The 27,165-nt window shown below is 27.3% G+C and overlaps 1 protein-coding gene across 1 annotated transcript in view; it reads left to right on the top strand.

Moving 5' to 3' along the window:
- LOC101238093 (uncharacterized) overlaps positions 1–27,165 on the top strand; it is a 119,220-nt gene that overhangs the window by 59,929 nt on the left and 32,126 nt on the right. Inside the window, exons 7-15 of the mRNA XM_065800533.1 lie at positions 1,373–1,466; positions 1,690–1,744; positions 3,041–3,123; positions 3,222–3,298; positions 10,196–10,285; positions 14,401–14,440; positions 14,527–14,586; positions 15,034–15,182; positions 15,482–15,513. Of these exons, the coding sequence (XP_065656605.1) occupies positions 1,373–1,466; positions 1,690–1,744; positions 3,041–3,123; positions 3,222–3,298; positions 10,196–10,285; positions 14,401–14,440; positions 14,527–14,586; positions 15,034–15,182; positions 15,482–15,513 (680 nt within the window). The remainder of the gene's footprint in view (positions 1–1,372; positions 1,467–1,689; positions 1,745–3,040; positions 3,124–3,221; positions 3,299–10,195; positions 10,286–14,400; positions 14,441–14,526; positions 14,587–15,033; positions 15,183–15,481; positions 15,514–27,165) is intronic.

Genomic DNA, 27,165 nt, shown 5'->3' with positions numbered 1-27,165 from the left:
ATAACTTCTCATCCATTTAACTGAATAACCAAGAAGATAAGATATTATGCTGTTCTGCTCCAAGTTGTGATGTTGTCTTGGAGCCAAGTTAAAAAGCTATTATATTTTTTAAGCAGTTGTAAAACACATACACCGGTAACTAATTAAACAAGATTTACTTCATGATGACATGAGCAACATTTACATCAATGATATTTAAAAGAAGGTTGTGTTTTTGTTGTAATGAAAAGAAGGTTGTACCAAAATATGTTCCTCTATCGTTTTTGCTCTAAACAGGTTCTATATTAGACTGATATTTGAGCTTGGAGGAAAAATCCTTAATAATACATCCTGATAGGGTGGATCAGTTTTTTCAAAAAAAAATTTGTTAATACAATGGACTATCTCAGTTTGATGGTATACTGCAAATTATTATTTTGCTTTGAGTTAGGATTATGGAGGAATTGTTATTAGGATTTAGTGATTTTAGTCATTTAAGGTAATTAGTAATTTTTACATTAAAGCTAATTGATATTTAGATATTCAGCTGAGGATTTTTTCTTTAAAAAATATCTACTAAGTGCCTCTTTTTTTTGTTTTCATTTGTTGACCGCTTAAGTTTTTAAACATAGATAGACCGCAGACTTGATATAAACGCAATTCTTTTCTGTTATAAAATTCAGGTAGTTGACACAAAATAATATCTTACTAATTGCATACCTCTGCAATCAGGAGCACCTAAAAAAGAGGAAAAATGTTTAAAATAACCCTTGGCGATATTAAATATTGTTCCTTTTTTTAACCCATGAATCACCATAATTAAGGATTATATGGTTTCTTGCAATTAAAATAATTTGTTTATCTTTTAATTTATAACTAAACACTGATCAGCAAACTCTATTGCATTGTTAAGTACCTTAGCATTAATCAATTAGTAAAAGTCAGTTATATCAAAAACTAAAAGTTTATTGAAATTTTTATTAAATACCTTGAAACAAATGAATAACACTATTGGTGCTTTGTCATTGATTCAAGTAGAGCTTTTTTTCTCAGTACAGTGTTGATCTTAGAGAGCACAACTTTGGAGAATTTCAAAAATTTCATTCAGGTTGTTTAAAAAATTGACTTAATGGTATTTTAAAGTGATAAAGGATTTAATAAAGTAAATAAACTTTAATATCTTTTTAAAATACAATTATAGTTAATCTTAGTTAAAAAAAAATTTTTTTCTTTTACTGTGAGAAAAAATATTTTTTATAGTACCATAATTAATCAGCAATGATTTATAAATATTTGTATAATTTTTATTTTTGTATTGTATTTATTTTTTATTTTGCTGTTTTTGTGGTTATCTATTATCTTTTCTCATAGTGAAAATTACTTTCATTTTTAGCAAAGAATACTTTTTTGCTACATTCAGTATTGGTCTGATTCTTAATTTGACTGCTTCTATTACGATGGGAACCTTTTTACTTTTGGATGCAATGGTAAGCTGATGATGATGATGATGATGATGATGATGATGATGGTGATGATGATGATGATGATGATGATGATGATGATGATGATGATGATGATGATGATGATGATGATGATGATGATGATGATGATGATGATGATGATGATGATGATGATGATGATGATGATGATGATGGTGATGGTGGTGATGATCATCATCATGGTCATGATCATTAAATTATTTATTTCTAGAAACATGGTTGTGCTGAGTTAAAAGGAGATTGTGGTTATGTAAATATTTGGTCAAGTAAGTTGAAACTGAAAAAACATAGGTTTAAGTAATCTTATGTTATAGCATGTTTTAAAATTGTTTATGTGTTATTGTAATTAACTTTGTTAATCAATCAGAAAATTTTTTTTTTTAATTTAAGACTTTTTTAAAATTTCTTCAAGTAAGTTTTGTTTCTATTCTGTGTTCAGGTATTAGAGTTAAAAGTTTTTGTTAAAAATTTTTTGTATTTGTTTGTTTTACGTTTCTGTTTTTTTGTGTATTAAAGTTTTCTGTTGTGTTTCACAGTTCTGTTGTGTTTTTATTTATCTGCAATGCTTTATTTTTTTGTTGTGTTTTATTTCTCTATTATGCTTTACAGTGCCTTACCCAGCAATAGTTTGGGCGGTGCCGGTCGAAAAAAAATAGTTGTTCTTATTTATTTTTTATTTTTTTAATAATAATGTATATAAAATGCCCCTTATTTTAATGGTTTTTGAAAGTGGTTTGTTTTGCAAAAAAAATCTTTTTAGGTCACAAGACATTTTTAAACATCTAAAATACATCTTGAGCCTACTGGGTAGATATTTATATTTAGGCCTAGTTATGAAACATAACGCAGTATGCATTTTATGAACAAAATGGCGTTTTCACCTACACATTCAGCAATTTATGTTTAACAAAAAATTTAATCAATTGGAATATTTAAATTATTTTTTGATATTGTTTATGCGGCATTTATTTACATGAAATTAATTGTTGTAAAAAACATGTTAACGGCATTTATAAAGTATTATAACTTTTTGATTAAAAAAACTGATTGTTATTTTTTTATATTTATTAAAAAACTTTATTATAAATATCATTTAAAAATTAAAAATTTAACTTTGAAAAAATATAAAATGGTTTTGTAATACTGTTTAAAGAAATAAAATTTTGTATATAGTTTATGCTATAATTACAGTTATAAAGCGTAATGTATGGCTAACAAAAATGAAATTTTTTTAAATGTGTTCATTTGCTTTTATTTAATAACACATTTAAAAAATTTATTTGGAATTTATTAAAAATTTTATTGAAATTTATTAATAATAAAATTTATAACTCATATGATTTTCAGTTTAGGTGGCCATACCAGTCAAACAGTAAGAAATTATGTTTGGTGTACCCAAACATAATTCCATACTGTTTATAAAACACTGCTTTATTTTTCCATTGTGTTTTTTCAGTTTTTTGTTGTGTTTTATTTATCTATTATGTTTTTACTATTGTATTTTTTTGAGTTTTTTGTGTTTTATTTATTTGTTATGCTTTTAGTTTTGTTATACTTTTTAGTTGCGTTTTACTACGGTCATTCGATATTTTTAATAAGCACAGTTATACTTGTTCTTTTTCTGAACATTAACTGTAAAGTTGAGGTATTTAGTTTTTAGAATTTGTAATTGTAATATATTGATATTATTTTCTATTTTTTTAAACTGAATTTTCTTGATAGTTATTATTATTTTTTTGATAGGTGGGTGACATCATTGAATATTATCTTGTTCAAAACAAAGATGTTGCCAAAGTTTTGCTTGTTGCAAAGATTGGAAGGTAAGAATAAAAAAAAGTTAATTTTTATACTAAAATATAGAAAAACGAGAGGGTTGACTTTTTTTAAAAGAAGTTATATAGAAAAATCAGAGGGTTGACTTTTTTTAGAAGAAGTTATATAGAAAAATCATGGGGTTGACTTCTTTTTAAAGGAAGTTATATAGAAAAATCAGATGGTTGACTTTTTTAAAAAGAAGTTATATAGAAAAATGACAAAGTTGACTTTTATTCAAAGAAGTTATATGGAAAGATGGGAAGTTTAACTTTTATATTTAGAAATTGTATAGAAAGATGGTTGGTTTTTTTTGTTACTGAAAAGTAGAGTTAAAAAAAATTATTTTACTAATTAATCACAACTTATGATAAATTAAAGTTGAAACATTTTTTCAATTTTGTTAAATTTAATAACTTCACAAAGTTTCATAAATAGCTCATAATGTGTTTACACATGCATAAAAAAATAGTTACATTTTTATAATAATGATAAAACCCATTATTGGCAATCATTTATTTGCAAATCTACCTATTTTTATCAAAAAAATTGCATGCAATTTAATACAATTAATATATAAATAATATAGCTTTTTATTGCATAATCAAATGAAAAATGCTTTTGGGCTAACCACCAATGCTTAAAGTCTACACATGATTTTCATGTTGTTCATGATTTTGTAATTTATATTAAAACTGTGTTGTGCTTGTCATAACACCAAGCATTTGAGGCATTTTACCAACCATATTTGGGAGTCGCTTGTTCTGCAGCCTGAATGTTGTAGTAATGTTGTATTTAAGCAATCTTGCTGCATCCATAGTAACTATAACTTTAGAAAACTTGAAAAATAAATTAATTTTTGAAGTTTTTAAATGATAGTTTATTGTATACAAAAATAAACAAATTTTGTTCATTATTGTATACTTTTATAAGTTGATGCCTCTTAGTAAGTGAACAACTTATTTATTTATTTTTATTGACACTGTGGCTAAACTTACTTTACTAAAACTATTTGCTGCACTTAAAAAGTATATATTTATAATTGCATATTAAAAAGCTGAAACAAAAACAAATCGTTTTATAAAAACATAACATAAACACATGTTCAAATTTTAAAAAGATTTTTATATGACTTGGCATAATAAATATGGCCAGGGGCTATTCTAGAATGTTTTCGACAACTCGCCCTAATTCAGAAATTGAGGACTTTTTTTTTCAGCAAATATCATTTTTTTGGTAAAAAATGCCCACATATGGCAAATTTCCGCCCAAATTATTTTCTTAGAATAGCTCCTGAAATGCACAATAAATGTGTGGTTCTCTTTAAATTTTTTTTTATACAATTTATTGTGAAAAACTATAATATTTCTCATATATGTATAATAAAGTATTTTTATTACTTTTTGTTTTATTCTTATTTTTTTTTAAAGAGTTTAATGCATCAATTTAAATAAGTAAAAATAAGTAAATGGGTATATTAAATATTTATTAAGAAGTTTGGTAAAATTTGGTAAAATCAGGTAGTATTAAATGCTGCCACAGAATGTTGCACTTATGTATATATATGATATAAAATTACATCATGTTTTGTTATTTTATTGTGATATTTCTGCTAATATAGTAAGAGCCATTGCCAAACTGAAAAAATACTTATAAAAATATTATCTATAGGTATTGAGTTTGTCTATTTATATCTATAGTTTAAACATGGGTATTACATATAAATAAAAAGGTATTAACGCTTTTGGTAAGCAGATCAAATGATCTCTGCATTATCATAAAGTTATCAAAAATTATAGCTTATTTATACAGTTAATTCTTAATAACTCGAATCTCCAAGGGTCAAAGGAAAATGGTTCAACTTAATAAATGTTTGACTAAAGCGAATTCCTGTTAAGTCAAACTTTGCCTGATATGAGATATTAGTTCGAGTTGAGACAATTTTTCATTATTCAATGGTGAAGTATATACATTTAGTTTACACCATTATACTTATGTTTTAATGAAAGAAGTTACGGATTGTATTCACGCAGTACAGTCAAAAGAAAACCTTTTAAAAAGTTAAGCAGCTTAATCAAATCAATATATTTTAACTTTAATAATAACTATATATATATATATATATTATATATATATATATATATATATATATATATATATATATATATATATATATATATATATATATATATATATTCATATATATATATATATATATATATATATATATATATATATATATATATATATATATATATATATATATATATATACACACAATTGTGAGGGACATTTACAATCAGTTATAAACTGATGATGTGTAAAGACCTATGATGGTATAAATTATATGATTGCATAGAAAATAGTTTATTGTTTATTTATTACATGTTACATGGTTTAGTAACAATGCCACAAACTTAAGTGCCATATAAACTTTACAGGATGATGAAAATGAGGGTATTTGATTGCGACTAAATGAACATTTATATATTTTTATGTTTTATTTTTTTATATTTTTTATATTATAGTTTTATATTTTTATTTTTATTTTATGAGTTTTATATTTTTATTTCTGTTTTTTTGTTTTTATATTGTATTTTTTTTATTTTTTATTTATGAGTTTTATACTTTTATTATATTAAAAATTTAGTTATAAAGAATAGCTAGGGGGCAATTGCATAACTGATGATTCTTCGATTATTTTTATTGAGGATTAACTTTTATACATGGGTTATGAAGGCATTTCCATTTGTCATTTTAAAGAATATTTTTTTAGTTTCAACAGGAAGAGAGTTCCAACAGTGAATTGATTGATAATTGATTGACTTTATGCCATACTTATGTGTTGCAGCTGGGCATATTGTTGTGGACAATGTCCCACACAAGAACTCACTTTGATAAGTAGATAAGTTCGTCAAGCTTCAAAATTTTCAAAAGACTATATAGTATGTCAGAACTAAAACTGTTAGGTTGAAAGTGAATTATTCTTAAAGATTTATTCTGGAGATTTATATGGTTTTTTTTATAAATGGATGAACTTTGTCCCCATATCTGACAACCATAGCCTAGATGGGAGTTAAAAATAGCATGCCAAATATTCACAAGGGTTTTGTAATTCACAAAAGGCCTTATTTTGGTAAGCACTCCATTTGCTCGACTTTATTTGATATGGATTTAATTTGCTGAATGAACAAAAGATTTTCATCTAATAATATGCCAAGATATTTTATTTTATCTACAATATTTAGTTTTTGACCACTAATTCTAAAATTACGTTTTTTGGTAATTTTTGCCTTGAGGTTTAAATAGAACTAATTCAGTTTTTTTGACATTCAAAGATATTTTGTTTGATCACAACCATTGAACCAGTGATGCTAGGTCATAATTTAGGTACTTATTTAGCTTTTTTAAAGACTTATCTACAATTAGAAGGTTAGTGTCATCAGCAAAATAAAACACCTTCGAGTATTTAATACAAGTGTTTAAATCATTTATGTAGATAAGGAAAAGAAGGGGACCCAGAGTTGTATCCTGAGGAACACCTATAGATGTAAACTTAGTAGTGGATGAAATATTACCAATAGTAACACTTTGTGGACGATAGTTTAGATATAACTTAAACCAGTTCAGAGCAATTCCACTTACACCATAATGATACAGCTTTGATAATAGAATTTCATGGTTGACATTATCAAAAGCTTTTTGCAGATCAACAAACACTCCACCAGCAAATTGTTTTGATCCAAAGCCTGGCGTATGGTTTCAGTTATATCTATGAGTGCTTGGTTAGTAGAGTAATTTTTTCAGAATCCATATTGCAGACTAAATAAGCTATCTGATAGATTTAAAAAACTGAATAGCCTGTTATACATAAGCTTTTCAATTAGTTTACCTATATTTGAGAGTAAGGATATAGGCCGATAGTTACAAGGATCTTGTTTATAGCCGCTTTTAAAAATTGGAACAATTTCTGCAACTTTAAATAAGTCAGGGGGTATCCCTGATTGAAAAGATTGATTTATTATAATACTCAAGGGGAAACTCAATTCTTGAGATGTTAAGGTCATTACTTTTGAAGGAATGCTATTGGGTCTAGTACTTTTTTTTGGATTCAAGAGGGAGATATAGTCATTTACTTCTTGAGAAGTAACTGGAGATATAAAAAAAGTTAGGATTTTGGTTTTTTAGATAATGGCTGAAGTGAAATCTAGGATGTATAATTTGTTTAGCAAGATTATCTGCAATTGAAGAAAAGTAATCATTAAATGTGTTTGCAATTATTTTCTTGTTAGTTATAGTTTTATTATTGATGTTTAAACTATCTTTATTATTGTTGTTCTTTGATTTAATATAAATAATACTCCTTATTCCTTTCCAGGTGTTTTTAAGGTTATTTAGATTTTCATTAAAGTAGGTTGAATAATGTTTTTTTTGAGTATCGCAGTAGGTTACTAATTTGATTTCTATAATATTTGAATTTTTGAAAATATTGAAGCTTTATATTCTCATTGTAACATTTTATAAATTTCTTGTGCAACCTATTTTTAATTTGTATTGGCAAAATGATTCCATTAGTAATCCATGGCTTTGATAAATATTTATTAGCTTTTTTGATAGACATTTTGAAAGGGGCATAATTATCGAGTAATCTTCTAAGTGCATCCAAAAACTTAGAAGTAGAGTTATTATCACGATAGTTCCCTGGTTGGTTTATTGAAAGCCAATCAGTTTCTTTACAGTCTTTAAGAAAACTTTTTTCTTCAAAATTTTTAAAACATCTACAATATAGTTTGGGATGAGACTGTTTTAAGTTTTTTTTTTTTTTTTTTGTTATTTCACCTCCCCAAGGCCAAGAAGGCCACTACAGATGAGGAGGCTACTTAATTGTGGTTATAACCCTCTCTCAACTCTAACATGAACCTTGACGAACAAACTCCGAAACATGAACCTTGACGAACAAGGCCGCTGCGTGGAGAAACAAGTTGAGTGCGGTACTACCAGGGACGTGGTGGGGATCAAACTCGGAACCTCTCGCTTATGAAGCGAGCGCTCTACCACTACACCACTACTGCATTAAAAATTGGAACGATTTATGCAAGTTCTTGAATGCAAAGAATATGAACTGAATAAGATGGTCAGCAAGGTATACTGTTAGGTTGCCTGATTTAGTATTTGGAGCGTGAAAGTTTACAAATATATTCTCTATGAGTGTCTTTGATTTTGGAGTAATTCTGGTTGGTTGAGTAATTAATTGGAAGTGAGAGAAAAAGCACATAAGATCTAGAAAGTTAGAAACATCATTACAGGAGTCATATTTTAAAAGATTAATGTTGAAGTCTCCTAAAAAAACCATATTTTTATTCTCTTGTGATAACTTGTCAAGTAGAGTTTGTATATAAGTGATATTGAACTCACTAGTGTTTATACATGGGTGGCGATAAATGCAACCTACAATAATATTTTTTTCTGATGGCACTTAAAACTAATATAAAATTTCAATAAAGGTTGATTCTAGTTCTTTTTTTTTCTGAATTTTAAGGTCAGATCTTAAGTTATAATTTAATTCAGATTTTATATATATAATAGTTCCTCCTTTATTAGAATGAGAATCAGTATGTTCAAAGACATAGCCATTTAAAGTGATATCAGTTCTAAGTGTTTTGTTGTGATTTAAACGAGTTTCAGATATAGCAATGATATTGGGTTTATTATTCATAAGGGAAAGCAGAAGCTTTAGATCATCAAGGTAATACACCAGGGATGATATATTTACATGTAAATAGGTTTTTGAATCAATACTAATTTACAATTAATATTATCGATGTCAAGTTTATTTTGAAAAAGATTATTTAGGTCAGATGAAATGTCATAAAATAAATTATGAGTAAAAGTATTTGCACCATTTATAGTGACCTTAAAATCCTTATGTCAGAGAAGAGTATGGTAGAGTGTTTTCCAAGCAATTAAAACAGTACCAATAGCCAGTTTCAGTCATCAAAGAGTTGTAGAATTTTTTATCAACATTATTACACCTAATGTGGATCCACTTATTGCAAGAGTCGCATTGTATAGCTTTTTGATTACATGTTACAGATTTATAAAAAGCACCACAAGGAGACTTAACAACCATATTATTCACTTCAGCATTTAGGATAATGAAGATGAAAAAAGGGTATTTAGTTTAACTAAATTTATATTTGTATTTTTATTAGGTTTTTATTTTTAATTTTAATTTATGACTTTATAAATTTATCTTTAATTGAAGAGTTTTATATTTTTATTTCTATTTTTTGAATTTTATATTTTTTTAATGCACAATGACTTCCTTATTATTTGGTTATATAATTGTCTTTATAAGGCAGCGTTCTTCAATTTAAAAATTCATTAAACTATAAAATAATTGTTTATTTAATAGTTTTACCATTATTTACCTTGTAACAGTTTTTTTATAGCATTATTTAACTGATATCGATCTATTCTATTCAGATATAAATACATAAAAAAAATTGGGAAATTATTAGGTTACATTAGCTTATGTTTAATATAATTCCCATACAAAAAGTTTGAATTATCCAAAGAAATTTGCTGAAAAGTCATTAAAAAAGGGGTCAAAAAAATGGTTTGACTTAACGAAGTTTGAGTTATCTGAGGTTTGACTTGAATGGAGAATTTTAATAGTGATCGATTAGACTATTTCAAAGGATTAAATAAAGCAGTTCAAGATTATAAAAGTTCGAGTAGACTGGTACTTGACCCAGAATTAACTGTTTATTTTTCTTTATTTCTTTTTACTTTAATTAGATAACTGTTGATAGGTTGCCTATATGCTGTTCTTCCCTAGGTTTTGAGATAATACTAGAGATCAACCCAAAACCTTTATTTAATTTAGCTAGTAATACTTATAGAATGAAAGAGCGTCGAAATGCTGCATTTGAGCTTGCTAGTCTTGCTGCAACTGGTGATGATGCAAAAGCAAAAATTGTGGAAAATGAAGGGTAAGTATTTTAGTGAATATATAGAATAAAGCAGATATATTATAATTTCAACAAATGGTATATCTATATCTATTTATCTACCTATCTATCTATCTATCTATCTATCTCTCTCTCTCTCTCTCTCTCTCTCTCTCTCTCTCTCTCTCTCTCTCTATATATATATATATATATATATATATATATATATATATATGTATGTATGTATATATGTATATATATATGTATGTATATATGTATATATATATGTATGTATATATGTATATATATATGTATGTATATATGTATATATATATGTATGTATATATATATAGATAGATAGATTTTCACGTTTCTACGCAATTTACAAAATCAATTAATAAAAAAATCAAACCAGTCAAAAGTTTATTTTTTCAAATAAATTTATTCGTTATGAAATGGTTAAATAAATTAATAATAAATTATAAAAATTTCATTTAATATAGTACGCATTTAATCATTTGATTTATTTTTAGCCTGTTTTTATAACTCATTTTAATGCACATCTATTAGTATAGTATACAATCAAGTTTTAAACAGCAAACTTAGAATTACTTGTATATCTAAACTGTATATACAAAGTTTAGTTATGTAATTCATTTTTAGTTTTTTTAAGTAAATCTAGTTGAATACTTTATATAACTATATACTAAAGGATTTAGATAAATATAGTTATATAGGTTTTGAAAGTGCTTACAAACAACTTGAGTAATTTTGACCTCAAGATTATACTAGATGTCAGTAATTAATAATTACCAGATATGAATAAAGGATTAATAAATTGCACAATTTAATTTTGACTAAATACTTTGAACATAGTTGATACGTGTACCCATTTGGTTTAAAATTTCTAGCCAATTATGAATTTAGATAAGGCTGAAGATCTGCAACCATTACATTATTTATTATTTTTAGTTTTAAAATATGGTCGAATTTCCCTGGATTTTAGTTTATTCAAAATTTATTTATGATGAGTTTCCCTGCCATATACTTGGTGACCAGTCACTGTAATTTATTTCACAGCGCGTTAAAGAAGTTCGAACTTACCTGAATTTCTTTCTCATGCTCTGTGCATGAGAAAGAAATTTAGGTATGTTCGGAACTTCTTTAGTTGCAATTAGTGCATCGATTTTGTCATCCTTCAACCATATTGCCGATGCTGGTTTACTTCTTTTTTTAAAGTCAATTAATTCTGTCCAAGAAATTGCTTGAAAGTTTATGTCAACATTAGCAATATTTGTAACACAGCATTCTTTATATTTACTTAAAATACAATATAAAAAGCTCTCAGGCAATAGACAATATGTATTTTTTTTTAGATTTTTAAAACAAATGTTTTGTATTTCCTCATCTTGCTTCCTTATCTGTTCTGCCGTTTTTAAGAATATGCTTGGAGAATCCATAAATTTAGACCTTTTGATAAGAAACTAAATGTATGCATACACTTGTGCAATAAAATTCACAAGCCTAACAAGATTTAGACTTGGTGCTTCAGTATTAGTATATAAAGATTCGAATTGCTAAAGTCAATCGTCTTGCGTTGTTTAGTGGACTAATTTTTCTTCTAAAAAATATGGGATTGACAAATCCTTTAGAAATTCCAAGACAACGTTCAAATAATAGTCATTGATTGTGGCTTAAATCATTAATCACTTCAATGGGAATATTAATAATCTCCACTGGAGTATTAATTTTGGTAAACTTTACTTGTGGGTTAAGGTAAAAATCTATAGAAACTTGCTTTTCAATAGGTCCTGAAAATTTATTTTAATACTTCTAACTGCCATCAACTGTTCTGAATACTTTTCGAAATGGAAGTTCATTGTGATGCAAAGTACATCTGATAAGGTATATTTTTCTTCCTAATTTCTTTTCTAAACATACAAGAAAACCAGTTTTGAATTCTGTATTGACATTTGTATTATCAAGAAAGGCTTGTACTGAATTAAAACTATCATACTCTTTCAGAACATTATATATAATTTCACTTTGAAGCAAACCAGTTGCACCATTTGATGGGAGATTTTTATGAGAGAGATATTAACCATTTTTAAAACTATTTTCATTAGTAAAGTTAAATGGTGTTCTTTTTCAGTAACTCTCGACAAGCAAGTTTCTCCATTTTCAACGACATCTTTAAACTGAAGAACATTTTTATCATCTTTACCATCAACACCCTAACACACCAAGTTACTTAAATTATTATCATGTTGATCACCATATCTTGACATTATTTTCTTCTCTCTATAAAACAAAACAAAGTGTTATATTTAGCTAAATACCATATTAAATGTTTTGTAAACAAGTATTTATATAAACTATTAAATAAAGAGATATATTTATATTCGTCTAACTTATATAATGAAATAGTATTTACCTCTTAATTTTGCTATATATATATATATATATATATATATATATATATATATATATATATATATATATATATATATATATATATATATATATATATATATATATATATATATATATATATATACGAGTATACATATTTATACAAATTTACAAATATACATATATATACAAAATATACATATAAATGTTACCAAAACATCTGGATTGGATGCTGAAACTTCAGATATGTGACCAGAATCAATCAATGAGTTATGGGCATAAGGGATTGAAACTAACCTTTCCGGAGTAAATGTACCAGATTTTAAATTTTATACCTCTAGGACCAATCTTGTTTCTCTGGTCATGAATATATGCCCTGTTTTCAGAAGGGACTTTAAATATGATTTTTGAAAATAATCAATTACTTCAGTTTGATTGAAATGAAATCAAATTATAATCAAAAATTCTTAGTACAATAGTTGCAGATTGAAACAACAAATATTCCAATACATACGCTAATATATAAAAAATTTAATCAAATACCTTTTTAGTTTTACAAAGACACAAGATGTGCTCTACTTGGCAATTGATGATGCTACACTTAGCATCTCTGTCATTACATAAAACGGTTGCTAATTCACAAGTACATGATGAAATATCAGAGAGTTTATCTAAAATCAAATATTGATACTCCTTACTATTTATAATGTCCTTGGTTTAAATATTTTACTCCTTCAAAAAGATTTCTTAATTTTCTTAAGATTGAATTACTCTGAAGAAGAGGAAGATGTGGGTTTACTTTATTCCACAAAGTACTAAAAGAATTCTCAACCACTCCTAGTAGATTCTGTTTTGAAATATTTTGGTTATTGTTTTCAGCAAGATAAAAAAAATGAATTACTTGACAAAATATTGAAAGAACAGCTGAAGGCATTTCTGATGGAAGACCTCTGCATTTCGGACTACTTTCCAAACGAATTTTCCTGGATTTGCTCTTAGCCATTTTTTCTATCAATTATTTTGCTATTTATAAGTTATAATTTAAAAATGATTTAAAAACAATGTGCAATTCGCATGCCCACTCACATACATGCCCAATGTATGTACGTATGTATCTATATATATATATATATATATATATATATATATATATATATATATATATATATATATATATATATATATATATATATATATATATATATATATATATATATATATATATATATATATGTATATATATATATATATATATATATATATATATATATATATATATATATATATATAATATATATTGTATACCTTTGTATCAAATTTTTTTTTTCAACATGATGCTGACCTCTAAAAGATTAAGGTTGTATAGGTTTTTTTTTATTGTATTTTAAAAGTTTCTTTGAACTACACATACATTTTTTTATTTTATTTTATTTTTTTATAATTCACCTCCCAAGGCCGAGAAGGCCACTATAGATGAGGAGGCTACTTGTGGTTGTAACCCTCTCTCAACTCTTTAACTCCGAAACACGAACCTTGAAGAACAAGGCCGCTGCGCGGAGAAACAAGTTAAGCGTGGTACTACCAGGGACGTGGCGGGAATCGAACTCGGAACCTCTTGCTTATGAAGTGAGCGCTCTACCACTACACCACTACAGCATAAACTGACACGGCTTTATCTAAAAGATAAGGTCGCGTCAGTTAATGTATGTGTAGTTCAAAATATGTTTCATACTTTGATGTTTTAGTTTACAAGTATTAATGAACCTTGCATTGTGTTCTGATGAGGTAAAGTTTGTTTTTATGTATCTAATATATAGCATAAAATTTGTATATCTTATATAATTCAGTTATTTATTATTTTTTGTTTTAAGGCAACACAAGAGTATTCTACAGAAGCGTTAGCTGAACTGCTGACAGTTTCTTCTATTCAGGTTTTTGTTTAACTTTTATGCTTTTTAGTAAGATATTTCATCAAAGTTTTTTAGTTTTTATAAAAAAAATTTGTGATGGTTTTACATTTAAAGATTTTAAATTAAAGCGTAAACTTTATTGTTTCTTTATATGCTTATCTGTTCTGTGACAAAAATTACAGAAATGTTTTTAATATTTAATTTTTAATATTTTTGAGCATGTAATAATCTGTAAGACCATTATGTCCATTTGGAGCATGTTTGTAACCTAAAAAAAAAATAATAAATAAAAATAAGAACCTTAACTACCTTTAGTAGCTAATCCTTGATTTCTAAATTGTTAATAAAAAAAATTAAATCTCTGAACATAAAAGTTGAAACTTTTTTCATTTTAAAAAGTTCAAGTTAGTGCAAATAAATGAGAAATAAAAAAAAAAGAAATAGATAATAAAGTAAAATCTGTTTAAGGATAAATTTATTGAGCTTGGTGGTGCTCGAACTTTATGTGCTTTACTGCACAGTGCTAGCAAGCAACTTATGAATGAAGCTGTGATGGCGATATCTTATATTGTTTCAGACAGTGAAACTAACAGACATGCTATTGTTGCTGATGATGGGTAAGTTTTTGTTTTTTTCTATAAAAGTTTTATGTTTTTATAAATTTTTGTTGCTTTTTTTTTTTTTCGTTCTTTTTAATAAATATTTTTGTCTTTAAAGTTTAAACTTTAAAGTTGCGCCAAAAATCAATTTATAGTTATCAATTTATAATTAATTTATAGTTATTTAGATATTGTTTTGACTGATGCTTCGACAATTATAATGTCTCTTACAATAAAATTTGTTTGTTTTTTTAAAGTTTTTGGTCTTTAAATCTTTTAAAACATTTTTTTTTATTATTAAAATTGTTTTTTTTTAGATTGTATGACATTTCAAGTGCTGCTAAAAGAGGTAAGATGCAGATGTTTTTTTATTGACTATTTCTTACTATTTTATTATTAAAGAGTGTTTAGAAAATTAAGTGATTCAAAGGAAGTTAAATGTTTTTCTTATACTTTTTTTATCAGTATGCAGCATATATACTTGAGATTTCCAAATTATTTTTTATATCTTATTTTTATACCAAATCTGTTATTTTATATCTTAAATAATATTTTTTTATGGTCAGAAAAAATTGTTCGATTTTTCCTTATTTTTTGTTAATAAAGAAAAATGATTTAGTAAGGAGTTTTTAGTAAGCAATTTGTAAAGACTTAGTAAGGACTTATTGATGAATTTTTTATAAGCATTTAGTTATGAGTTCTTAGTAAGGATTCTTCCTGGTATTTTTGCTAATTTAATACTATCACTGTAATAAAAATTAATTAATTTAAATTTCCACTTAAATTTTAGGGGTTAATAAACTTTCATTCTGATCTCTTAAATTTTAATTTATTAGACTTGATGATTATTTTATTGATAAAAATCCATCACTATAAGATATTTTGACTTTTTTGATATATATATATATATATATATATATATATATATATATATATATATATATATATATATATATATATATAACAAGAAAGTTAGAAATGCTACGCTTGTCCATCAATGGCATAGTACAAATGGCGTTTTAAAATGGTTCCATAGCATCAATGACAAAAAACATTATGTTTTTGTTCAATATGGTATTGTTGATTTTTACCCTTCCATATAAAAGTTAAATATAAAAGTTGCAAAATCATGTGCACAAAATATTATTTGATTTAACCCTCTGTTCTCAATTAATGTCAAGACAAATGTAGAAAAACTTTTCCTAAATTTAATCGATAAAAACTTCCCAAAATCTCATAAATTCTATAAGCTGTTTAATCGAAATAACTTGAAGCTATAGCTGTCTTCCAAATATTCGCAACACCATCACTTCACATAACAATAAAATTTTATCAAATTCTTCAAACCTTAATGCTTCAACGTGCAATTGCTGACATTAATTTATGTCCACTTAATGGAAAATGCTAAATTAAAAATGTCATCTATTTATGTAATGTTAAGACAAATCCGCAAGATGACGGTAGATAATATATTGGGCTTACAGAAAAAACTTTTAAAGATTGCCATTACAAGCACAATATTTCTTTTCGTTATGAAAGTGGGTCAAACTCTATCGAACTTTCTAAATTTGTGTGGAGTGTTAAAAAGAAAGCTTTAAATCCTGTCCTTTCGTGGAAAATTTTAGACCAGGCTGAACCGTTTTAACCTGGTGGTAAGTCATGCGATTTATGCTTGATGGAAAAATATCATATAATTTCATCCCCATTGCCTTTACTAAATAAGCGAAACGAACTTGCGTCTAAATGTCGCCATGAAAACAAATATATGATGAATAACTTTAATGTCATCAAAGAAGATACTCCACTGTATTTTTAATATATTTTTTTTGTCATTGTTTTTTTGAGATTTGTAACATCTGATGATCGATATTTGCGTGAAACTCTGAGTAATGTTTTAAATAAATCGAGTGTTATAATTATTTAGTTTTTACTATATATATATATGTATATATATATATATATATATATATATATATATATATATATATATATATATATGTATATATATATATATATATATATATATATATATATATGTATATATATATATATATATATATATATATATATATATATATATATATATATATATATATATATATATATATATATATACACACAGTAGTGTCCAAAAATTTGAATTTGATCAATATTTTAGCAAAGGCTTACTTAAGCCAACATATTATATACCTATTGAAAGATTTTTATTTTTACTATATTGTTTTGAATGAATGTTGATAATTTAATGTACTTTAATTGATTAAAAAAATAACAATTTTTCAAGAGTTAAAAAATTTACAGACAAAACTTTTATAGTTAAAAGTGTAAGAATTTTTCAATGATATTTGATCAAAATTTGTGATCAAAATAATGAGAAATGCAAAATCACATTACTATTTTGAAGGACTATCTTTACAATCAAAATTGGCTTCGCATCTATGAAGCATAAAGTCAACTAAATTAATGCAAACATCAATGAGAATAAAGTACATGATTTCTTTGATATTTCTGAATAAATAAGCATGATTTGTAGCTTAATGCCTAATACTTGATTGTCAACTTAATGCCAAATACTTGATTGTCTTTGATTGTTCATATAAATAATCAATGGCATTTATTCTCAAATAACCCAGTTGATTGGAATATCAACTTTAAAACACGAGATTACTCTTTTTTTATTTTAAGAATTCTTGAATCCATTTACCTGTTTTTGAGCCGATATTGTATTTTTCTGGATCAATATTTCCAGTATATCTATAGAGCAGATCAACATCTTCCCAACTAATACATCCCAAGAGGATTTCACTTTAAAGCATTACATTACCTCTTACATGTTTTGCAGTAAGCATTTGAGATTTAGGATCATATTTTGAACCTACTGGACGTCAAACAAACTTGATTCCATTTGATTAGAATTGCATAAACTTGTTTTTATTGCTAAAAAGAGTATTTGACAAATTTAGACTACTCCACTTTAGATACTGTGATGCTAATTCTTCTTAAGCATTTCAGTATTTCAAGGAAAACAACGACTTTTAAAAAGGATGTCTTCTAAACATACATGACATAAAAAATGTTTTGTAATAGAAATACTATAATTTATTCCATAAAAACATTTTATTTGTTAATTTAAATCAAAAGCAATGGGATTTTTCGTTGTTTGGTATTTCAAACTTTTGATCCTGTCGATATGTTGTTTTGCATGGTCTTCCTGAATGCTTTTGAAACTTTGTAGATCTAAAAGTTCTGTTATCATATCTATTCATAATTTATCTATCAGCAGACTTACCGGCTCCCTAAAAATTTGCTGTCTTATGAAACAAATTTCCATTAGATCTTATCTTGGAACTTTTTCATTTACAAATGAAGCTATTTTTCTAGACTTTTAACTACAAAAAGACATTTTGAAGATGATCTTTATCTCTAGTAGCAGCAACAAAATCTTGAATGAGCCTAATATTTCTTTCTGCACTATCATTAACTACAGATTTACATTCATTCAGATTCATAACAGTTCCATACAATAAAATTTAGCAACTGAGGGTGAGGGTGAGGATAATTAAAAACATCTATAGTGTTAAGACGATAATTGAGCTTTTTTTTTTTTGATTTGTTAAAACTTGATATGTTAAAATACTTTAAGAGAAGGTAGCTCTGCTTGAAAATCAACTCATGTAGGTCTGTGGTCTCTTCAATTTGTATACTAGATGGTTTACAAAACTGAAATTCCTCTTTAAACTCAACACGAGCTTGTAGTATTTGTAGCTTTGTTTCAGCTAGAACTTCTTTATTCCCCAACAACAAAACATAGAGTTAGGGAGTTAAGTATCAGTTATGGGACCCCATGCTCAGAAGCAAAGAATTTTCAATCTTCTTGTTGACCTTTCTTGGCCACTGGTCATAGAAATCAAGGAAATCATGGAAATGTCATGGAATTTTATTTGGTCATGAAAAAAATCATGGAATTCCTAAATTTTCATTGAAAGTCATGGAAAATTCATGGAACTTTTTAAAATGATCTTTATTTTTTTCTACTATTATTTTAGGCCATCCTTTTTAAAAAATAGTTAAAATTTATCAAAATATCAGTTTAATAAATAATTAAAACACGCTTTTAAATTTTGTTTGAGTTTGTATCAATCAATCAATCAATTATGGTCAGGTCAGGTCACACTGCTATCTGGTAACATGTAATCTAATACAACCTGTTTCATAGCATCTCCTAATCCATGGTTAAGGCAACTTACTTAGGAAAACTGATATTAATGCTCTAATTTAGTTCTGGATAAAGGTAGGAGGAGCTAGGAGGTAGGAGAAGCTCATATCCATATGGATGTAATCTTTCTGAATCACAATAATAATACTCAGCCCTGATCTTTAAAACGAATTAACAGCATGATAGGCATTTAATTTTTGTTTCTTAAAAAGAAATATTTCATATTGACTGTTCTCACGGGACTTTAGGATCGCTTTATTGTTGACAAGTTCATTTTAAAATGAGAATAAGTACATTCTGGAATATTGACATTATAATTATTGTACATTTATAATTTTATTAATACTTTTATATTTAATTTAAGAACTTTAATGAAGAAATATGTTAGTGAAGAAAATGAGATCTAGAACATATGGACAAGGTTACAGGGTTACTGATTGAGATACAGCTATTTACATACAGAGTATACACCATTTATTGTTAAATAAAGGTTATTTTTTGTATGGCCACCTATGTGTGATTTTTGCATTTCAACACCCCTGGCTACAGGAAAATTGTCAATAAAAATATTTTAGGCATTTTTTTTTTCTGCATTATTTTTTTTCAGTTTTGTTAAAAATGCTTTCTGCTATCTCTACTAAAGCATCTTTTAGTCTCATTAAAACATGCTTCAGTAGAGATAGCAGAAAGCATTTCTAATCTCATTAAAACATGCTTTAGTCATTAAGCCTCATTTTTGAATAAATGTTTAGAATAAAGTAAAATAATTTGTAGTAAAAGCATGTTAAAAAAACCTAATTAAAATGTCAGTTGCAATAAATAAATGTCAATAGTTAGTAACAAATGATTTGTGTGACTATGATTTTAATTCTTATTGGTTAAAAAGAAGTTATGTATAAATATATTAAATTTAGTTTTGAGAATAAACTCTTAATTAATAATATAAAAATGTCTAAGAAAAAGTGCAGTTTCATTAGTGAGTGGCTAAAAGATTCTAGATTTTCAAATCTGTAGACAAAACTGTATTGATTGCAAGATGTAGACTTTGCATGAGTAGTTTCGGTTTAAGTAACATGGGAATTGGAGCAGTAAAAAGTCATGGGTTGGGTAAGAAACATCTGAGAAAGGCAGAAGAAACTAAAAGTATTGGTATCTTTTTTGACAAATTTCCACTTCCAATAGATATCTTGTTCATTTTAAGCACCTTCAAAGGTTTCAAAATCTATTGAATCGTTCATTGCTTCTGCCTGCACTCTTAATGCAGAAGTACTGTGGGCTTTAAAGGTTGTTGTGTACCACTATTCCTTTAGATCATGTTTAAGTGAGTTGTTTAAAGTTATGTTCACATACAGCAAAATTGTAAAAGGTTTTTCATTGAGTAGAAAAAAATGTGGCTATTTAATAAACTTTGGAATGTATCCTTATTTTAAAGATGCATTAATTAATTGTCTCCTATGATGAGTCTATAAATTGTATACTTTAAAAGGAACAAATGGATATTTTAATTTGTTATTGGAATGAGTCCTCAAATGTAGTTGAAATTCGTTATTTGGATCCAAAGTTTTTAAAACCACCTAATGCTGAAAATTTAAATACAGAGTTAAATAAAGCATTAAAGCGATTGCTGACAAAAAAACTTGCTTCAGCTCTCCATGGATGGACCAAGTACCTACTGGAAAGTTCTAGATCTTAAAGACCAACATTCTAGCTCTGAGTTACCATCGTTACTTGATATTGGAAGTTGTGGGTTACATGTGATTCATGGTGCATTTGCTTCTCATGTTGAAATCATGGAACTTAAAAAAGATTCTTAAGACAATGTGGCAAACCTTTCAAGATTCACCTGCTAGAAGGGACGTTTATGTAAAAGAAAACTGTTGTGAAGAGTTTCATTGAGGTAAAGATATTATAAAAAAAATTTTCCTGTTAAAAGTCTTCAACTATTATGCCCTCAGCTTTCTACTTTCCTTGTTAAGCACACCATCAACTGATACATAAGATTTTAACGGGTCTATCATTTATTTATTTATTACTTTTTATTAGATTCTGTCCAACACACTGGATTAAGGATGAAGCAGTTGCTGATAGAGTCATTAGTATTTGGAGAAATGTTGTTAAGGTCCTTTTTTACTGGGAAAGTCTTAGCAAAAGATAAAAGCCTAAATGTAAATTGTATGATATACTAATAAGTCATTATAAAAACAACCTTCTAATTTTAAAGTTGGAATTCTTCATGGATATAGCATGGTGTTTGAAAGAATATTTGGTGGCATTTTAAACTGATTCTCAGATAGATTCTTTCCTGTAAATGAGTTAAGTTTATTTTACACTCTAAAGATCCAACAGAAACTGCAAAACACAAGTTTAAAGAAGATTGCATTAATATGTTAAAATAGTTGAAAAACTTTAAGAAAGAAATCCTTTGAAATATATGTTAGTGCGAAATGCAGCATGTCTACCCCCTAATAATATGGTTAATAATAGAGAAGTGGGATTTGCTTGTTTTGGTCAGCTAGTTGATAAGCTGTATAAATCAAAGTTGATATCCACTCAAACAGCTGATTCTGCCAAAGATCAGTTTGAAGAATTTACAAAAATCTGTATTAGCAGTTAATAAGGAAGAGTTCAGGCAGTTCAATTGCCTGAAAATGCAACTTGATAAGTTTTTAATGTCTAACTTGAATGGAAACAAACATTTTGAATTATTAAGGAAAGTCTGCATCCTAGTTTTCACTTTATCTCATAGTCAGTGTGCTGTTGAGCAAGGTTTTAGTGTCGACAAAGAACTTTTTATTGAGCACATGCAATAAACCTCTTCGATTAGTCAGCTTACTGTTAATGACAATCTAACTGCATCAAAACAGGATGTTCAAAATTTTACAATAACTGGCAAATAAAAAGTTGCTCATTCTCAATATGTGCGATATTAAGATGAAAATAAAAATGAAAGTATTATTACTAAAAAATTAGAAGAAAAAAAGTTTATCACTGAAGAAATTATTGGTGTAAAAAAGAGAAAGATGTTCAATCATGTATCCTTACCCTAAACGAAGAAATTGAATGTTTTAGCCTCCAAGTTGAAGAATCTAATTCCATGGAATTATTAGTTAAAGTCAATGCTTTTAGGCAAAAAATAAAATAAAACCAAACCCTTAAACAACAGCTGGATAATACCATTGGTAAAATAAAAACAGATTTAAAAAAGAGTTAGTTTTGCTAGGATTTGTTTTTATAGTTTGTTTTGTTTAACATTTTTAGTTGAAAGTATTTTTTTTAAGTCATTTCATTTCTTCAACAAAAGTTTCACTTAATTCAGTAAAGTATCTTGATTTTTTGCGAATTTTTTTTTTTTTTTACAATTTTTAACTTCGTTACTTTAACCATTCATACAAAAGATTCCTATCAATATTTCTTGCACAAAAAAAGTTGTAGTTGATAGTGATTTGTTATTCAGAACCCTAAAATGCTTAGAATAAAGTCATGTTAGCAATTAAAAAGGTCTTAAAAGTACTTAAGACTCAAAACAAATGTTTTGAGAAAATCTACTTGGATCAGGCATTTTAAATCCCTATTTTAAAGTTTTATATCTTTCATCAAAGTAGACTTTCTCAAAATATTTTTTTTTGTGACTTGAGTACTTTTAGCACTAAGCTCTTCAATTATACTCTATTTTAGATGGATATAACTGTTCATAAGTTTAATAAGTTCATAATTGTTCATTCAAGTCTAAAGTCTAATAAAGATTATTTTATTTATTAATGTAAAATAATGAGCATTTTTGGTAAAATATTTTCTTTCAAAAGATAAAAAAGTGTAATTTTTTTTTGTGCACAAAAATTAGAGTTTGTAATTAGAGTCAGGGTAAAACATCCAGTACTCCCCAGACGCCCTTATTGACGCTACTTGGTCTCTTAAAAGATCACATGCATTTATTTTTAAAGTTGCAATTGTCATACTTTGGTCAGTTATAATGTAAACATCAGAGTTTTTTTCTGACATGATTTCAGAACTTTCTAGCAATTAGTTTTTAGTTTGCATGTTTTTTAATGACCAAGTGGCAACTGCTAAGTGCATGGGAAGTACTGAATATTTTACTCTAATGGTTTATTATAAAAGTTTATGAAGAGTCATGGAAAAGTCATGTAATTTCATTTTCAAATAGGCTGTCTGGATAGCTTTCAAATCACTGTAGGGAGCCTTTTTCACAGTCTTACCTCTGCAGATGTTTAGATGGTTCATCGCCAGCATTGCTTAGTGACACCACCATTTGTTTCTTCATATCATATGGTACTTCTTGGTTAAAGAAAGCCAAGGCTACTAACTCCTCAGATAGGTACCACAGATGACCAGACAATTTATTGAATGCTGTAGTAGCAATTTTCTTAAATAATCTAGATAATCATACAACATCTTAAGATGTTGTATGATTATCTAGATAAGAAAAGATCCCAGATCACTACTTATGCTAATGCAGGAAGTGATGTTTTTGTCCTAGACTTCAGGGAAACTTTGATAGTAACGGCACACATAGCACAATGCCCCTGCTCTTTTTGTTTTAACAATTTAAACTGGCTACAAAACATCCAGGTTGTTAATGATTAAATGACTATTGATGAATGATATTCATCTTGCTCTGTGCATGGTGCCTGAAATTGGATTCCTCTTAAGGAAGTATCACCAAGAAAAATTATTAAAATCTCTAGAATCTCTTGATAAGTTGCTTTTGGTTTTATAAATTGCCATATGTGCCCAGTCCAAGATTTCAGCTTTTTGATCTCCAATCAGTTGGAACACTTCTTTGTTATCTACACCTAGTAAGTGACTGGGGTTGATATTTGACCGGAGTTGGGTTTGATAAAATATAGCTGGGGCCGGGTTTGTGACCAGGGCTGCATAATTATTTAAACATCCTAAAGTGTATTTTTTGAATTAAAAATTCATGTTATATTTTGTATATATATGCATATATAAACATCATTATGATCAACATGATCATCATAATCATCATTATCATCATCATCATCATCTTCATCACCATCATGATCATCATCATCATCAACAGCATAAAAGAGGAAGGTTAAAGGCTGATAATAATGATCATGATGATGATCATCATCATGATAATGATGATGATCATAATCATTGTCATTATCATTATCATCTTCAGGCTTTAACCTTCCTCTTTTATGCTGTTTCTCTAATATAAACAATCTAAAGCATTTTTTTTTCTTAACTTAAGTTCATTCAAAAAATATGTAAAGGAACTCTCATAAAGTTTATTTTTTACCACTACCATTTTCTACTAAAGCTGCTACCTCTCTACATACTGATACCTAAATTACCTTAATCTTTTCTAACCTATGTTTGATACAAGGTTTTTTTAAATCTGTCTAAGGTTATGCCTCCTTTTCTTGTCTTGTTAGAGTAACACCACACATCCATCTGATCCTCTTCTCTTTGGGCAAATACTACACCATATAAATACTAAAGTTTATATAATAATAAAAGGATATTGTATGCCAGCATCTAAATAAATAGCAAGCAAATATGTTTATATTCATAATATGTATGCATAAAGTGCATCTCGGAAGATTTTATTCCTTCTGGAATAAAAGTTTGGAAGCTTTTATTACTTTTCTTCAATTTTAAGTTAAGCCTCACTTTACTTTTGAGTAGATGCTTTATTAAGCATTAATCATTTTTTTCATCTTTTTTACAAGAATGTCGTTGATGATGTTCTTGTAAAAAAGACTTTGTAAAAAGTTTTTTACAAGAACATCTCTCCTAATAGAGATGTTCTTGTAAAAAAGACTTTGTAAGAAAATCCTGTCTGATTTTAAGCTCTGTTATTCTCAAATCTTGTACCTTATCTCAAATGTTAGGTTCTAAAGACTTTTGGTTAGTCTTCAACAGTGTCATTAACTAATATTTAATCTCTAATTCATGGGACTGATCTTTTTACTTCTCTCTAGAATAGGGTAGAGTTGTTTGGAAAAAACTTTGCTTTTAAAAAAACCTTGACTATTGAATCTAAAGGTCATATTCTTTTTATCATGCCAGTTAAACAGATTAACCCATTGTTAAACATCCAAATCACTCTGCCTTTTAATGTTAAAGATAATTCTCAATTAAATACTTCTGAAGTTTGTGCTCCAGACAAGATTTCCATTTAGTCTTAAAAAAGTGTTCTTCAGAACACTCTTTAATTTTTGTTAAACTTTTAAAAAGGGCTAAATAAGTGGTTCCAATTTTTCAAAACTCTAGAAAACACTTTGATCTCTCTAACTAGCCTACGATTAGTCTTCATTCTATTATTAGTTTCTTTATATAAAAGTTTTGAGGTTATAAAACTATTTCTTTCTGACTGCAGTTATAAAGTTATTCTTGAAGGCCTACCTGCTTCTTTATTTCAAGTAACTTTAAGGGTACTTCAAGGTTCTATTTTTGCCTCAGTATTGTTTTTTATCTACAAAAACGATCTTTATGAAATCTATAGTGCCTTTTTTTGCTGAGGACTCAACTTTATACTCTTGTCTTGACAAAGAATGTTTACTTTTTAATTGCTTAGAATAAGCAGCCAATTTTAAATCTGATCTCTTTTCTGTAATAGCCTAAGGCCTGCAGTGGCTTATGGATTTAAATTCTGGACATGAAATCCACAATTTTTGTTAGACAACAAAACTCATTTATTTACTTCAAAAAAATATTGCATTATTGTTGGCATTCCTATATTGACAAATAACAACTTTCTTACTCTCAGACAACTCTAAAAGCACATTGTACATGAAATTAAACCTGCTTTATCTGCCAAGCTTGAACCACTCTCCCATTGTTGTAAGGTTGTACTTCTTTCTTTTTTCTACTAATATATCATCTCCTTAATGATAAACAAAACTCAATCTTGCTTGGCTTTTTATTCAACTAGTTGCATCCTTTAACTGTATCTGTCCCTTCATGCTATAAAAGTTTTTAATAATCTAGTTTTTTTTTCTTAAACATCAAAAAAACTTATAACTCTTACCCATCTTCATATTTTCCTTTTTTTATTTTTATGCAACTTACAACTTTTTAAGTCGCCAGTTATATATTTCTTAGTATTTTAACATACTCTCTAATTTAAAGTAACTTAATAATGGTTGCTTACAATCTTGTTGGAAGTAAATTAGAGTTTAAAAATATATAAACGTATGCCAGTATTTAATAAATAGTAAAGTATTATAAATCTTTTTCTAGCTCCGGCTATCAATTCCTGCTAAATCTTATAATTTTGCTGGGGCCGGGATTGCAAAAAGTCTCATTTTTAGCCAGGGCCGAGGCCCCGGTCCCTTACTATCTACACTTGTCTGAAACTAGGACTTGTCAATGGTCTCATATTTGGCCTGGAATTTCTAGAATGGAAATAATTCTGGGCCTTGACTTGCTCCCAAGAGAACTGAAAATACAGCTCTAATTATCACCTCCAAGATGTGATGACAATATGCAAAATACAGTAGATCCTTCTCAAGTTTTACTTCAATAAGAGTACATGCCCCATTTTTTTGTTCAGTATTATTATTATTTTTTTAATTATTAATCTCCCCAAGGTCAAGAGGGCCACTACAGTCGAGGAGGCTACTTTTTGTAGTTACAACCCTCTCTCAACTTTATAACTCCGAAACACAAACCTCGTCAAACAAGGTGCTGCACGGAGAAACAAGTTAAGCGCGATACTACCAGGGGCGTGATGGGGATCATTCTCGGAACTTCTCGTTTATGAATGAGCGCTCTACCACTACACCACTACCG

Source organism: Hydra vulgaris, chromosome 06 (assembly GCF_038396675.1).
Source record: "Hydra vulgaris chromosome 06, alternate assembly HydraT2T_AEP".
NCBI classification, from domain to species: domain Eukaryota; kingdom Metazoa; phylum Cnidaria; class Hydrozoa; order Anthoathecata; family Hydridae; genus Hydra; species Hydra vulgaris.
The sequence above is the reverse complement of the archived record's forward strand: the minus strand, read 5'-3'. Positions and strand labels throughout refer to the sequence as shown.